Consider the following 15,324-nt stretch of genomic DNA (forward strand, 5'->3'; position numbering starts at 1 on the left):
TTCTAAAATGGCAAAACGGTTAGGTTTAATAATAAATCTTAATCAAGCTTACCTGTTGTAGAAACTAAAAATGTAATAATATACAGGGTGTTCCATTTAAAAAATACAGCTTTGATATTTTACTTGCCTTGGGACCAGCCTGTATCTTGTAAAATTGCTTTAAATTGTACCTCTCTAGTCATCATCAATCCAAAACTACTTACATCTCATCTCCAATACCTGTGTGTATGTTCAACCCTGTATAGCGTTTAAAGCCTTGGGAGGAGCAAGGTACAACTTGCCATACTAGAGCCGTTCGGTATACAAGGAAGGTAATGTGACTAGCACTACGCTTCAACCGCCTATTATTACCTCAGGATTGTAAATCCCAAGTACTCATTTAAGGCTGAGTCGACCTAGGTATCCAAACTATTTTTATTTTAATAAAAATAGTCGGCTGATGAAATGCCAGGCGTAGGATTCGAACCCACAACCTTCAGATTGGTAGACGAGAGCCTGTACCTCTACGCCACCGGGCACCCAACCCTAATCTAAAAGACCAAAAAATTTGTGCTTTTTTATTTAAAGACAAACCTTCTTTCCCAGAAAATGTACCCTGTGTAAACTGAAAGCAAAATTCTTTGTTCTACCGTCTAATTAAACGAGACCAAGCAAAAAGCGAACTTAAAAAAGAAACTCAAACTCTGTTGACACCGTTTCACTTGCGTTTTCCGTTCCAAGGTCGTCGCTAATTTAATTTCATCTCGAACGCGTGGCGTAACCGCAAATAAAGGATGATGATGATGGTTCTCTCTTCGCTTACTCGTTATAAAAGTAAAACACTTAAATCTTTAGAAGAGACATGTTGCGTGTCTTTGTTTGCTATTGTAATTTGCAATAGTCTTGCGTACAAGAGCATATCTAACTGTTTGTACATATTATGTATGTAAATTGATGGTGTTATTACATATTTAGAACTTTTTTGAATGCTAATTAATTTAATATATATAGTATACAGGGTGTCCCAGGCTGAGCGTGCATTAGAAGTTTCTAGAGAACTACAACATCTAGAAGAAGGAGATTTCTTGCACATTATTGTTTCAAAATGAGATCTATCGATTAAAAATATTTTTAATATGGCGACACTTCCGGAAATACCGGAAGTTAACATCAACTTCCTTATTTTAAATGGGTACCTCCATTTTTTATTGTATACTTAAATTATCCGTAAAATTTTATGAATTTTGATGTCAAACACCCTATATCTAACATTAACCGTTTTTTAGAAAAAAATATTTAAAATTTTTGGACGAAAAAAACTTCCTGTCAAAAAAATGTGTATAGTCTAAACCATAGGTCTAAACATCAAAAAAAAAAATTAGTGATTATCACAGCCACTGTGACAAAAAGACAAGACATTTATTCGGCTATCTTGTAGCGTTTTTTTAAAACATTATCATTGCGAACGGCAGCTTTTCGTTGGTAGAGCAGTCGTGGATAAGGTATTTCACTGGAAGGAAACTAATTAACAATAATAACTCGAAATTATAAATATTGGGCGCCAGGCATGTACAGAGAAAGAAAACACAGTTGTATATTACTTAAAACTAATGACTATATTTATTCATGACGTTCTTAGATGGTACATGACATTGTAGAGTTCTAATAAATATATAGTGGTTATATGTCAAAGAAAGTGGTGGTAAGAGTCGTACTAAATATCAATGAAAACAACTACGATAAAATACAAGACATGTAATGTTTAAGAGAATATATGAAATGTAGCATTACTTTAATTAATTTGATATATTCCATATGATGCTAAATCGAAGATGTTGCAACCTGTAGATTCTAGAATCTATGTTTGGTTATTCATCTGTTAAATAGTGCGATAATAATATCTATAAAAGTAATACCATTACAAGATGTAATGCAATGAAACCTAAGATCTAAATTATATTTAGTATTAATTATTATATTAAATATTAAATCGACATGAATGTTCTTAACAATCTAACCACTAAACATAGTCTGTACGATATTATTTAAGATGTACGTTATTGTTTAAGACTGTAAATGTTTTAAATGTTAAATGTAAAACTAGAACTTAAATCTACACTTAGCTGTTCTTTATGTAATCTTGCTTTAAACAGTAACAGCGTGAGGTGGTCTCGCATCTCTGTACTCAGCCATCCAACACAACCAAAGGGGCCAGAATGAGGACACCATGAATTGACACAGCCGTAACTAACTAGCTTATAGCTGGGAACGAAGCAGCATGGGACTCAAGCTACATCCACGCTGTGGCACTTATATGTAAGAGAAAATCGTTCTTACTGGGGACACTCGTCCACAGGACATCCGTACATAAGATAATGTCCGTACATAAGACACTATCCGTACCTTGGACCTTAAAAATATGAGACTCTTGTTTAAAACCAAACAAGGTCTAATAAACAAAATAAACCTACCTCGAAATACTTCCGAGGGCTCAATAAATAATAAACAACCTGTCCTTTCTTCCATGTGACATTCTGGAGGACAAAAGAAAAGGAACACGTGCCAGCAAAATACAAATACAAGTTGGGACATCTGTAACTCTAACCTAAAAATATTCAATAATAATATCGAATCTATAAAAGGTAATATGTAGCCTCGAAATAGCAGCTGATTCAGATTATACAGCAAGATTTAAATAATCACCATTTCTAAAACTGGGATACAACAGAGCATCAAAACAAAGTGAGGTTAAGCACGGAGAGGAGTTGACAGAAGCTTGATGTTGACAGCGCCTCCTCAGAGCGATAACAGGGTTGTGTCGAACGATAACAGGGTTGGCGACTAGGGGAACGTAAAAATTACGCGTCAGATAAACTATCCGGCCTGAACGAGAGGGAATCCGGTGATGATAGGCCAGACATCATATATTATATATAAAAAAGACATGTAACGAACTAAAAACGTTACAATCTATTTAAAAAAGTAAATTGATTGAATGTCATATAATATTGGCCGTAGCTGTCATGGAATTGAGCGATTTTAGGCTGTATTCCGTTGCAAAACCAGGCGAACCAGACCGGTAAACTACGGTAACGAGCGGGTCCTGAAAAACATCGGTTTGATACGGAACGGTTTGGTAAAATTAAAATACTGGAAACGTCAAATTTTGACGTTTTCTAAATTTCAGTACCTCTATTATAAAATTTATTTTTTATGTATTTTTAATTTACCTGTTCTCTGCTTTTACGTTTGCTTCTTCTTTTCAATGGAGTTTAATATTGAAAAGTACTTTATTAATAAACTGTTAAACTCGTTAGACAGCTCAAGTGAAGATTTGCAGGTCCAATATTAAAACAGATCAGTAATAAATAAACAAATCTAATCAATATTTATATTTTTATAGCTTACAAAACATTCACGATTACTTGTTGTCTTGTTTTTCATGTTTTCTTTAAATAATATTCCTGACTTTAAGAAACAGTATATATTATTAAGAAACAAAAATATAAATTCAAAAAATTTTACAAAAAATTTAAGTAGGTATTTAATAAAAAATAGATACCTATGAGATATCCATTTAAAATAATTGATAATGGTCAATACTAAAACATTGTCCACCACATTCAAAGAAATATTTTAACTAACTCAAAATTTATAATTTTCAGACTTTGTCGACTCAGTCCAACAACATGGGCTACTGGTTGCAGAAAACGATATCAGTACTGCTGGCCATGGGTTCCAGCAAACCGTTCGTCAGCGTAACGGCCGATGAACTGGTGTTCGGATACGATGACAGTCTGGTGTCTCTAGCCCACAAATTCTATCCAAAAAGGAAGAAACCATCCAATAAGATGGGTCTTCTTATCAGTGTAAGTTAATTTCCCTATAAACTATATATTTATTGAAAACTGATGGGTTTTGTTTTCATTACATGCAAACTTTAAATCAAATGGTAAGTCATTTATTTATATCTTATATATTTATATCTATTCATCCAGCAGTAGGTATGTCTACTGCTGTGCGAGCCCCTCAAATAGTGCTGTTCGGATTCGGCAATTAACTCTATGTCCCGTGTACTTGTAAACACTAATGACACACATCAATACATGCAAGACGTCGCCAACACTCTGTATAAGGTACTGAAAGAAGAATAAAGCATAACATAGAAAGCTACCGATTTTATTAATCATTTTTCATTCTGTACGAATACTTACAGACATTTTATATCATAAACTAAAAATATCACAGAGTAAAACTTCTTTCATAGTTTTTATCCACTTTACATTGGTATTCTACGTATTGTATCATTATTTGATCCCACTTCTGAAGTTATCATCAGGTAGACATCAGTTATAATATTTTTGGATATGATTGTTATTTTCTTTTATTTGATGTGTGTCTAGTATTTTCTAACGAAAGGCTCGTTACTATATTCTGGACAAAACAAATGTTTTTGTTAATAATAAATTAATAAAGCTCTAAAACTAGTAAATAATTCTGCCAGTTATCTTCATAATATACCAAACCAAATGTTGCAATTAGATATATATATATATACACTTCATACCTAATTAACTTTTAGTCACGTGATTAAGCTTGACCGGTACAACGTTGCCCACTTTTAATTAACACCAAAAATTACTTAATTATTACAGTATATTTGTATATTAAAAAATAGCAATTATACGTACTATTACAAACCATTATTCATATACAGCGAAACGGTACACTGGCAGAAGTACACAATATGTATACCGGGGAAACAGGAATGCAGGAATTCGGACTTTTGGCAAATCTCAACGGAAAGGAAACGTTACCGTACTGGGATGAGGCTCCTTGTAACGATTTGACAGCTAGCGAAGGATCTTTCTTTCCACCCCGGTATTTCACGAAGAGGGATGTGGTTTACTTGTATGACAAAGACTTGTGTCGGACGTTTCCGTTTCAGTACAGAGAATCAGGCGAGAAGCATGGTAAGTTTAAGTTTAGATGTTTGATTGATTTTTATATTTTATATATACAGGGTGTCCCACTTAAGATGGATACAAGCCAATATCTTGTTTATTTGTTGAGCGATCTTTTTCATTTTTGGCAGGCTGCTGTATGGCTATAAGACGTACATTTTGCCCAGGGTAAGAAATGCGATACCTCATAGACCTACGTTTTATATTTTTCGAGTTAAGAGTAAACTACTCTTAGGACAGTATTTATTTCAAATCTGATAAATTATATTGAATCCTCCTTACCTAAGATACTTAAGTTCTAATTTTGATAAATATTGATACAGGGCGTGTCGTTAAAATAAGACATCTTTATTTTTATTATTATTTTTTAAGTACTTACGACGCCACTGGATAAACAACTGGTTTATTATCAATAACCAATTATATACAATTATGAATTAATAATCGATTTAAGTTTTCAGATAGTTTACATAATAATTAAGATACGATTCAAAAGAAAACTAAATATTTTCAATTTATATTGTTTACTTTAAAAAATTGTCTTTGAAATTTGCTTTCAATGGAATCTGAAATATGGTTTTTATTCGTTTTATTGAGGAATATTTAAAAAAGTCCAAATAGTTAGTTAATTTAATAGATATTTAAAACAATCACTATTAACTTTGAAAAATATGCTCTAAACAAAGATTTATAAAACCAAACCAAATCATCCTTTTGGAAACGTTCGAGAACGGATAACTTTCGTCGATTTTAGTTCATCTCGGAACAAAATCAGCCGATTGGCGTTTATTTTCGGGTTTGTAAGAGTAAATTCAGGATTCATTACCACTGACAATATAGTCTGTACAACGAGAAGATCCTTGACAGTGATAGATGTGTCTGTCAATTTAATTTCAAAGTAGTTTATTTTATGTTACAAAGTAATAAGTTGGTACAACTGGAACGCATAGCAGGACATTTTGATACAAAATATTGTGAAAAAAACTGTATAAAACTGAAAAAATGTAATCGAGTTATTTAATTTAATAAAAACGGTATGTGTTAATACAAAACAAACAAGAACAAGACACCACATACCAAAAAAATATAAAAAAGAACTATTTCTTACTTTCAAGCTTTATGAAACTTCCCGCATTTATGATTATATTTATCAATATAACTTATGTACAAATACAAACTTGTAATATTCCGCAGGAATAAATAAAACAACATAAATAAAACAAACTATTTTATTAATAATAACATTTACCAAATTTTATACCTTAAAGGTTAGTTAATTAACTTTAATCTTAATTTTTTTAAACCAGTACCTTTTGACATTATTTTTCTCTGCAGTACTAAAATCCATTATTTACCTATCGTGTGATGTCGATATAGCTACTCCAGTTTTTAGTACGTGTTTAGTATGGTCCTTCTACCATATTCGAGATGCACTTATCTACGACGAGATGGTATACGAACTTTAATGATGGTAACTTTATTGGTGTATAAGACTTTTTGCCTGGGCAGCGAGTATTAACCATAAACTGTGCTCTGGGTCTACAGTTAATTTTCGCTCGATTTTTCCTCCACTTGACTTCAAAAGACACAAAACACACGTAATAACACGAATCAAAATGCATCATCTTCCAAAACGCAGGGTATTTGACAAAACTGACAAAAGTTGACACAGAATTATAACCTCTAATTTGGCAAGACTTTGACAAGCGTCAAAAATCTAAATGCGAGTTCATACGCATCGGCGCCGGCGTCCGTTTGTCGTTCATCGTTCCGTCAAACCAATAAAATTGAAATACGATCTGCCATTTTTGAAATAAACCAATAAAACTGGTTAAAAACAACAAGAGACGACACATGACGGATTTATATTTAAACCCATCCATAGTTAACTTAAAAATTATTAGAAACTTTTTTTAGTAAAATAAATAGATTGGTATGGGACGTCATCTGCTTTTCTTCTGTCATCGTCTGTCGAAATCTTACCTGGGGAAAAAAACAGAGTATACTGTATATCGTCAGCTTTATGACGAAAAGACTTGCTTTCTGTTCTTCCTTCAACAGATGTGGTATGCAACGAGAAAATATTTTTTTACAGATAATTCTTCATATATTCTTTTTTAATTGAGGTTTTTGAAATACCCAATGATGCTTCAATTTCACAATATGTGATATGCAGATCTTCTTGGATCAGCTTACGTACAGCACCGACGTTTTCCTGGGTGACTGCCGTTGTTGGTGGACCTGTTTGTTCTTGAATCCTGTTGTTCTAAGACTAATCCGTCGATATTTAAATTCTCCTTACCAGCGAGAAATTGTCGACTGATGTAGTGCTTCATTGCCGAAAACAGAAACCAACTCGGCAAGGTATTCTTGTTGAGACAAATGTCTTCAAAAATTTTAAAAAATTATTGTGCGAAAATTAATCAAATCTAAACTCTTCTTTTTCTTTAGGTTTCTCTTAGCAGCATTAGGCTCGTTTTTCTCTATATCAACACTACATAATATATGTTAAAAATGTTTATATTTTACAGGAATTCCAGCTGATTTGTACACTCCTCCCGAAGATGTTTTTGAAGACGTTAGGCAAAATCCGGAAAATAAATGTTTTTGTCCCGGAAATGAATATTGTCCTCCAAAAGGATTGCAAAACATCAGTCCTTGCCAATATGGTAATAATTTAAATATGTTTAATATTGTTGTTGTTAAAAGTGTTTTCAATATCTCTTAAATTGTTTTTATTAACTTTGAAGTTACAGTACAACTATTATATTTATTCTTCGCCATTTATCATCTTCAAATATAACTCTTCTTTTTCAGATGCTCCTGTATACCTATCTTTTCCTCATTTTTTGGATGCCGATCCTTCACTTATAAACGAAGTGGAAGGCTTGAACCCAGTAAGGCAGAAGCATCAATCGTATTTCAGAATACAACCAGTAAGTTAATGATCTCAGTTAAAGATAGTTAATTTGTCACATAAAAATCTATTTGTACCAGTGGCGCATCTAGAGATTGGGTCTGGGAGAGGCAGCAATATTTAAAAAAAGTACAAAATTAAATTAAATTTTCTCTGAAATGTACCTATTTTAGCTGTGGTAAAAGTAAACTCGGATTGGTCTGGATTTTCTACTTTGATTGGTATTATTAATTTCTTTTGTAAAAATTTTTGTTTTATACGACATTTTATCACTTAAAACTTCTTCCTGGGAGGGGTAATTACCTCCATTACCCCTCCCGTATATGCGCCCGTGATTTGTACAGAAACTTAATAAAACATCAAGGTATAGATCATACCCTTTGAATAAGAAGACTAAGGAAGGAGCATATCAAAAATCTTAGGTACACCGCGATGGGCCTCAAATATGGCCGACTTAAATTCCGGTTTATCAGTGTCGATCTAATTTTATTTAAAAAATGTAAAACTATGATGTAGGGTAGACGTGGGGTAGACTCAATAATTTGTTGTTTTATTTTACGTTGTGAATAAATGTTGGTAGTTATTAAAATTGTTATAAAAATATATAATTCTAATAAAAATAGATAAGTTATAATAAGTATTTATTAGCACAAACATCCGAAACGCTACTGAAGCAGGTAAGTCAAATTAATGTATCTAAATTCTTTGACATCTAATCTTTGACAAGTAATAAATAAAAGCTAAAATGCAAGAAAAATATATAATTTAGTTAATTTAAGTGAATTTCATAAATAATCGGTTTACTACACGTATGTATATTATATAGTCACTTACTAGCGAAAAGTTGTTCCATTATTTCACCCTATTTTTGCCGAGATATACCGCACGCTACACAACCAACTATTTTAGAGTCTTTTTCGATAAATCGCGATACTGTCACTGTTAATTTAAGTTCTGCCACAATTTCCATCTAGATTTACTACCTTTATATAACTATCAGTAGTAGAATAAATAATAAATAACATAAAATAAGCTCCGTAAAGACTGACAAATCCACAAAATTTCAAATCAAATTCAAATGTGTCAAATGAATCGTCAAACAGAACTGTCAAGGATCCCCACCCTAGAGTGCTTTTATGGTGCTTTTTCCGCCCACCATGCATGAATACAGGGATAGCATTATGCTCCTTCCTTAGTCTTCTTATTCAAAGATCATACCAAATAAAGTTTTAGTCACGTGATTAAGCTTGACCGGCACAGCGTTGCCCGCTTTTACATATTTTCTTTTAATCAAAATATTTTAGGAAACAAAAATTAATTAATTATAAATATATAAACAGTTATTATTTACATCAACATAACTCACCTCTTTAAGAGCACTTACGGGACATAAAGGGTCATTACTATATACCGCTGTCCCGTTTAAAATATTCTAATAAAATTGCGTTGAGTTTTTTGCAACGGTTATTAAGCTATCTCAAACACTTTGCACTAAAAAGGTTCAAAAAAGAACAATGTTCGACTGCAAGGTTTGCTAGTAAAAATATTTAAGCTTAAAATATCACAACACAATTCATTTAAACCAAAAACACGTAATACAACACTAAAATGTCAAAACGATTCAAAATGTCTGGAAATAAATAAATAAATATGGCAACTTGACATTTTTTACAGCAGAGCTACCACCTGAATCCCCAGCGGGAAATTAAAATTCCAGTTAGTCAGCCCGGCGCGACGAATATGTCCACGGTTGGCAACAATGGATTTAAAAACCGCGCCCTCGATTACGTAACTAAAAGTTTAATTGGTATCGCTTATATTTAAACTTTTTCCAGAAACTTGGTGTTCCTGTTGAAGGGAAAGTTCGCGTTCAGCTGAACTTGCGGATTCAACAAGCCCCCAATATCAACCCGGTCAAGGATTTTAAAACGATGGTGTTTCCTGTTATGTGGCTAGAAGAGGTAGGTTCGAATCCCATATTTCTTTCACAAAATTTAACAGAGTTTAAGATAACAAATTATTAACTGGGAAAAGGCGATTTTAGGAAATTTTCGTACCTTAGAAAGGCAATATGGAGGCTGAAAGTTTATGGTGTGAAAATTCTTTACTACTTTATACTTGTCTAGAAGTATGAATTTCTGTAACAAAAATCTTAATTAAGTGATCTTATTAAAATCCTTATTAATTTAACCTGATCAAACAACGCGAAGCAATTTTTTGGAAAAAATATCTATACCTATGTAGCGGATTCATTTCTCCAAAAAATCCTATATGAGTATATTATATATTTTCAGATCTAATCACAGTATAAGTGTAAAAAGGTGTTATAAAAAGTTTATTTTTTGTTGATAGGGCAAAAATAATATGTTTAGACGGCATTTCACTAAACAGAGATATAAACCACATAAAAAATACATTAATGAAAAACGAATATCCACCATATTTTATTGACAAAACATTAAACGGAATACAAACCCCAAATCATAGACACAATGATAACAATACACAATATAGACAACTTACAATTCCATACATACGAGGCGTTTCGGAAAAAAATACGAAGGATAGGAAAACAATCTTTCAAAAAACAAAATACACTTAGATCCATTTTATCACATACTAAACCAATAAATATAGAACAACAAATAAAAAATGTAATATACCAAATACCATGTGAATGCGATAAATTTTACATTGGTGAAACATCTAGACCCTAGACCAACTAGAGATTTGTCAGCATTCATGGGACAGAGGGCACAGAATAAATTTTAATAACGCCAAAATTATAATGAAAGAAGCGATTGTCTCTAAAAGAAAAATAAAAGAGGTTTTTTTTAATACAATCTAATAAAAATAAATGTATTGCTCATGCATCTGTAAATGTTAGTAATGTATGGCAATCGCTTCTTTGATTTTAAAGAACATACCATAAATAAACATAACATACGTAAAAATTAAAAATAATCATACAGAAAGTTTGGGGCGTTTTGGTTTTACTTTATTAAGTAATTGTTATCAGGTAGTAATTGTTAATTTCGAAGTTTAACTTGGATATAATGTCATTTTAACAGAACGTCAACGGTTTTTGTAGACGTATCTGTTTAAAAAAAAACTAAAGTGTTCTCGAATAGTTGGATTTAAATATTTTAAATAGTTTTTTTCTTTATTCTTTGTATTTTTTTTTGCTTCCGACGACGGAAAGAGATAAACTTTCCGAAACATTAAGCATCTGTAAATCTAACTTTTGATAAGTAGTTTCCGTTTGGGATTAAGGCAGAAGTGTTTACAAAAAAATAACTATTTTATCTTAAAGATTTTCTTGCAGTGGCGAAATACCCATATAGCATTTTTTGAAGAGAATTTTTTGTAATGCATCAATTTTATTTCAAATATATACATTATACAAACAACTTTTGATCAAACTTTATATGATAGGATGTTGTTTCATGTCTCAATGATTATTTTCTAAATATATATTGACAATTAACATTTTTCAGGGGATCGATGAACTGACACCACCGATCCGGAGATGGTTGTACGTGGCCACTACGTTTGCCGATGTAGCCTGTCCTCTAATGACCTACGGCTTTATCATTTTCGGCAGTTGTCTGATCATAGCTGTCTTTGTTAACGCCTACAAGTCGATCATGTTCACGAAGAAAACAATTCAAATCGGTATGAAAAACTTAAGAAGGGGCAGTCTACTGATCAGTTCTAACAGGTAAGTAACTTACTTGATTGTAAAGTAAATAGGTACTCCGAATCAATGGGCACCTACCCCAGCATCTTACGTATAACTTATCTTGGAGAAAAACTATCGAAAAACAAGAAATAATAATCTTATCCGATAGTCAAGCAGCTTAAAGGCGGCCGTCTTTGCGAGCAAAACTAAACTAAGCTAATATAGAAAGAAACGGTAACTAAACGGAAATAAGTTTCATCGGCCACTGGGAACGATTTTTGCTTAGTAGTCAGCTAACTTAGCTGCGTTTTCGTATTGTGTCTCTGCTATCATAGAACTAATCGCTGCGAAAAATTCGCTGGAATCTGTCACGAACTAAAACGAGCGAAACTAAACTACGATTTGAATCTTCGTTCATATATTTTCGTTTAGTTTCGCTCAAGTGGCCGCTGGCGCATTTTAAAAGTATGGGAGCTGATTTTTACATATCTTATCTTCGCTTGGCTTAGTTAGTTGTTGTTTAGTTGTTTAGTTTCGCTCGCAGTGGCCGCCCGCCTTAAAGACAGGCGGCCACTGCGAGCTTAACTAAACTAAGCTATAAATAGTAATAATAATAGATAATAGAATATAAAAAAACGGTAACTAAACGAAAATAAGTTTCATCGGCCACTGGGAACGATTTTCGCTCAGTAGTCAGCTAAGTTAGCTGCGTTTTCGTTTTTAGTTTTTAGTTCGTGACAACGAACTAAAACGAGCGAAACTAAACTACGATTTAAATCTTCGTTCATATATTTTCGTTTAGTTTCGCTCAAGTGGCCGCTAACGCATTTAAAAGTATGGGAGCTGATTTTTACAAATCTTATCTTTGCTTGGCTTAGTTTAGTTTCGCTCGCAGTGGCCGCCCGCCTTAAAAGCGATCAACTCAGCTAGTAGAAAATACCGTATGATCGAATAAAAACGGCGTCCAGTTGGCTTGGAAATGACGATCGATGACATTTCCCATATAAATTTACATATGAAATGACAGCGATCTTTATTTCATAGCCATCGCTGACGCCGTTTTTATTCGAGGTGGCTTTATCCTGACGAAAGTTCAAACTGTCGAAACTTTCGTGTAGTATCGGGGGCGGTCGTGCGGAACCGACTGTAAACCGCCTAAGCGCCTCCTCCTTTCTTCGTTTAGGATATGTCTAGGCCGAGACAGAATAAAAACGTGTTCTTCTTTCAAATTTTTGGGCAAATAGACAAAAATTTGACGTTTATCCCTAGATCATATATATATAGAAATACATTTTTAAGATATTTGTATATAAATTATATATGATCTGGAGATTTATCATGTTACGAGCAGATTTTATTCAAATATTAAATTAATTTTCAATAGCATTATGTAATAGCCTTGATTATAGATGATTATATATAGACAAGGGTAATAGTTAATATCTTTTATGGGTAATTACCCTTTTATGTAAAAATTTTTTAACAATGAATGATTTTGAATGTAATATTGATTTTGATTTAGTGCTACATTTATGATGTTTTCATAATGTTTTCCGTCAAAAGCAATTTATATTTATGAATTAGTTTTCAGCGGAGGGCTTTAGTAAAAAATTCGAACCTTAGTAACCGTTTTCTTTTTGCCAAAAAGGTAGATATTTTTTTATGTTAGAAGTTATAACTTAATTGGGCATTAGGCATCAAAATAAACATATGAATATCTTGCCTTGGTGTTTGTTGTCTACTTTAAGTGGTACTGAATTTATTAAAATAAACGTTGTTTTCTACATTTCTGTTTTATTTCAATAACAAAATACTGGTCCTACACTAGTGTAATAACAAAGACATCTAAATTTTAGCCGAACACACGCTGACCATTTTATAATCTGATTTGGTCGATTTATGATAGAATTGCAGGAATTGTATCACCTTCAACGAAATCAGCTAAGAAGTATTTAAAATATTAAAACAAAACCTTAGAGGGAAAAAATAAAAGGCAAAACCGATTTTTAAAAGAATTTAATATAAGTATTCCAAAAAAAATATTTTAACGCCACATGATGTAACACAAAAAGTAGGTAAACATCAGTTATAAAAAAAACATTAGAAATTTATACAGTATCCTTTAAGCTAGGCTCACGTTTTTCTGCAGAAATAAGTATTTCAATTCAACACATTCACTATCACAATAACTACACTAACTATATCAACTGGTTAAGCTCCGCATTATGAATATTCTTCACCCGGTCCTATTTTCAAAGTGAAATAATGTAATTTTGATCCTGATTTATAAACAATATTATTTCAATGAAACTTTTGCTTTTAATTTTCCTGTCATGCTGGTAATTGCTTTGGATTTGTATTAACATTTTCAGGGTTAGAGTTCAGTATAGTTTGATGTTGAAACCCTTTCTAACACAATCTCAGCTTCAGGTTTACATACTATTCATACGCTGTAGATTTTTGACCTAAAAGAATCACTAAATATAGAAAAACTATGGGGAAAAAGTGTTTATCATAAGCCTTACTTTTTGCTTTGATAAGGATATGGCCTGCAACTTTAGGCTTCCATAATCACTAACAAAATCTTGCTTTAAAATATTTGAACACACGTCTCCTATTTCCTTTTAATTTCTGGAAATTTGTAAGATTTCATGGTGAACACTACTAATAATTTCCTCCGTGTTTCTTATATCTTTGAAAACTCCACCGGGCAGTCTGGGCTAGCATTTAAAATAGATATCAAAACTAAGGGCTTCTATTTTCTATGTTATTCACAAGTTAAATGTTTGGTTTGTACCGATTCCGCATTTCTAGGCTTTCAGGTTCTAATTTTGCAAGATAACTTTACATTTTAAAGTATTTTAAGTGTACATTTCAACCAAAAACAAATTGCGTTGACTTTTGTTTACAATTTAAAATACAAATAGCGAGGGGAGGAGCCGAGATTCGATAACTTCCAATCGGGACCATTCGGTCTACCGTTCGCTTGCGTTCGGGTTTTCGATAACTTGGGCTTTCGAGAGTTTATGGTTCTCCCTTTTATTCGATCATACGGTACTTATAATAGGGTTTGCTGTCTAATCGAATGTTGATGTCTTCATAAGAAAAACAGAATTCGGCAATAGTTCGTCGGGTATTTGTAGAAGAATTTAATTTGTCTTTGTTTTATACTATTTTTGTGCGTCCGGATTTGACACTTAATAGAATAAACAAATAATAACTTGTTGTCATATAACATATAAAGTGTCAATTGGATTTCCAAGGCAAACTTGATCTTTTCAGCGAATTTTTAAAAAATCTAATTTTTAGTGAATTTACATAATAATGAATAAAAATTAGATACCACCGTATAGATTATTTTTTGCTCTAATAGGATAAAAATTCAAAATGGCGGCCATAAGAAAACAAAAATTTGACTGTTGTGCGAAATCTAGAAGGCTTAGAAATTTTCTGAAAACGGCATTTAATTGGCGGAGGTCAATAATATAAAACTACCAACTTACATTGCAATAGATACAATAGTTCTGAAGATATTGTTATTTAAAATAAACGTATTTTTTTAATTTTTTTGACATAAATCCGAAACTAATCAGGATACCGGGGTTTTCTTCATAGGTATTCTTTAAACTTCTAATTATGCAACTTTTGTCACATTCGTATTTCTCGTAGTGTCTGAGATGCCAATGTTAAGTATCGAAATTGTCACCACCCTGTATAATCTAAAGTATTATCACAGCTTAATCATACCCAGCCTGTCGACTCACTATCATTTGCATGGAAAC

General features: G+C 32.4%; 1 protein-coding gene and 1 long non-coding RNA gene across 2 annotated transcripts in view; one reads left to right on the top strand and one right to left on the bottom strand.

Annotated features, from left to right (window-relative positions):
* The window catches only part of LOC115877224 (scavenger receptor class B member 1-like), a 36,404-nt gene that overhangs the window by 19,007 nt on the left and 2,073 nt on the right, over nucleotides 1-15,324 (top strand). Inside the window, exons 3-8 of the mRNA XM_030893383.1 lie at nucleotides 3,645-3,848; nucleotides 4,697-4,952; nucleotides 7,475-7,612; nucleotides 7,761-7,879; nucleotides 9,696-9,821; nucleotides 11,358-11,581. Coding sequence (XP_030749243.1) covers nucleotides 3,645-3,848; nucleotides 4,697-4,952; nucleotides 7,475-7,612; nucleotides 7,761-7,879; nucleotides 9,696-9,821; nucleotides 11,358-11,581 — 1,067 coding nt within the window. The remainder of the gene's footprint in view (nucleotides 1-3,644; nucleotides 3,849-4,696; nucleotides 4,953-7,474; nucleotides 7,613-7,760; nucleotides 7,880-9,695; nucleotides 9,822-11,357; nucleotides 11,582-15,324) is intronic.
* Nucleotides 13,543-14,574, bottom strand: LOC115877051. Its single transcript, XR_004049277.1, has 2 exons — nucleotides 14,068-14,574; nucleotides 13,543-14,007 (listed from the first exon to the last, which is right to left on the bottom strand). It is a non-coding gene; the product is annotated as an uncharacterized LOC115877051 (long non-coding RNA).

The sequence above is a fragment of the Sitophilus oryzae genome, unplaced genomic scaffold (genome assembly GCF_002938485.1).
Source record: "Sitophilus oryzae breed Bouriz unplaced genomic scaffold, Soryzae_2.0 scaffold_1442_pilon_pilon, whole genome shotgun sequence".
Taxonomy (NCBI): domain Eukaryota; kingdom Metazoa; phylum Arthropoda; class Insecta; order Coleoptera; family Curculionidae; genus Sitophilus; species Sitophilus oryzae.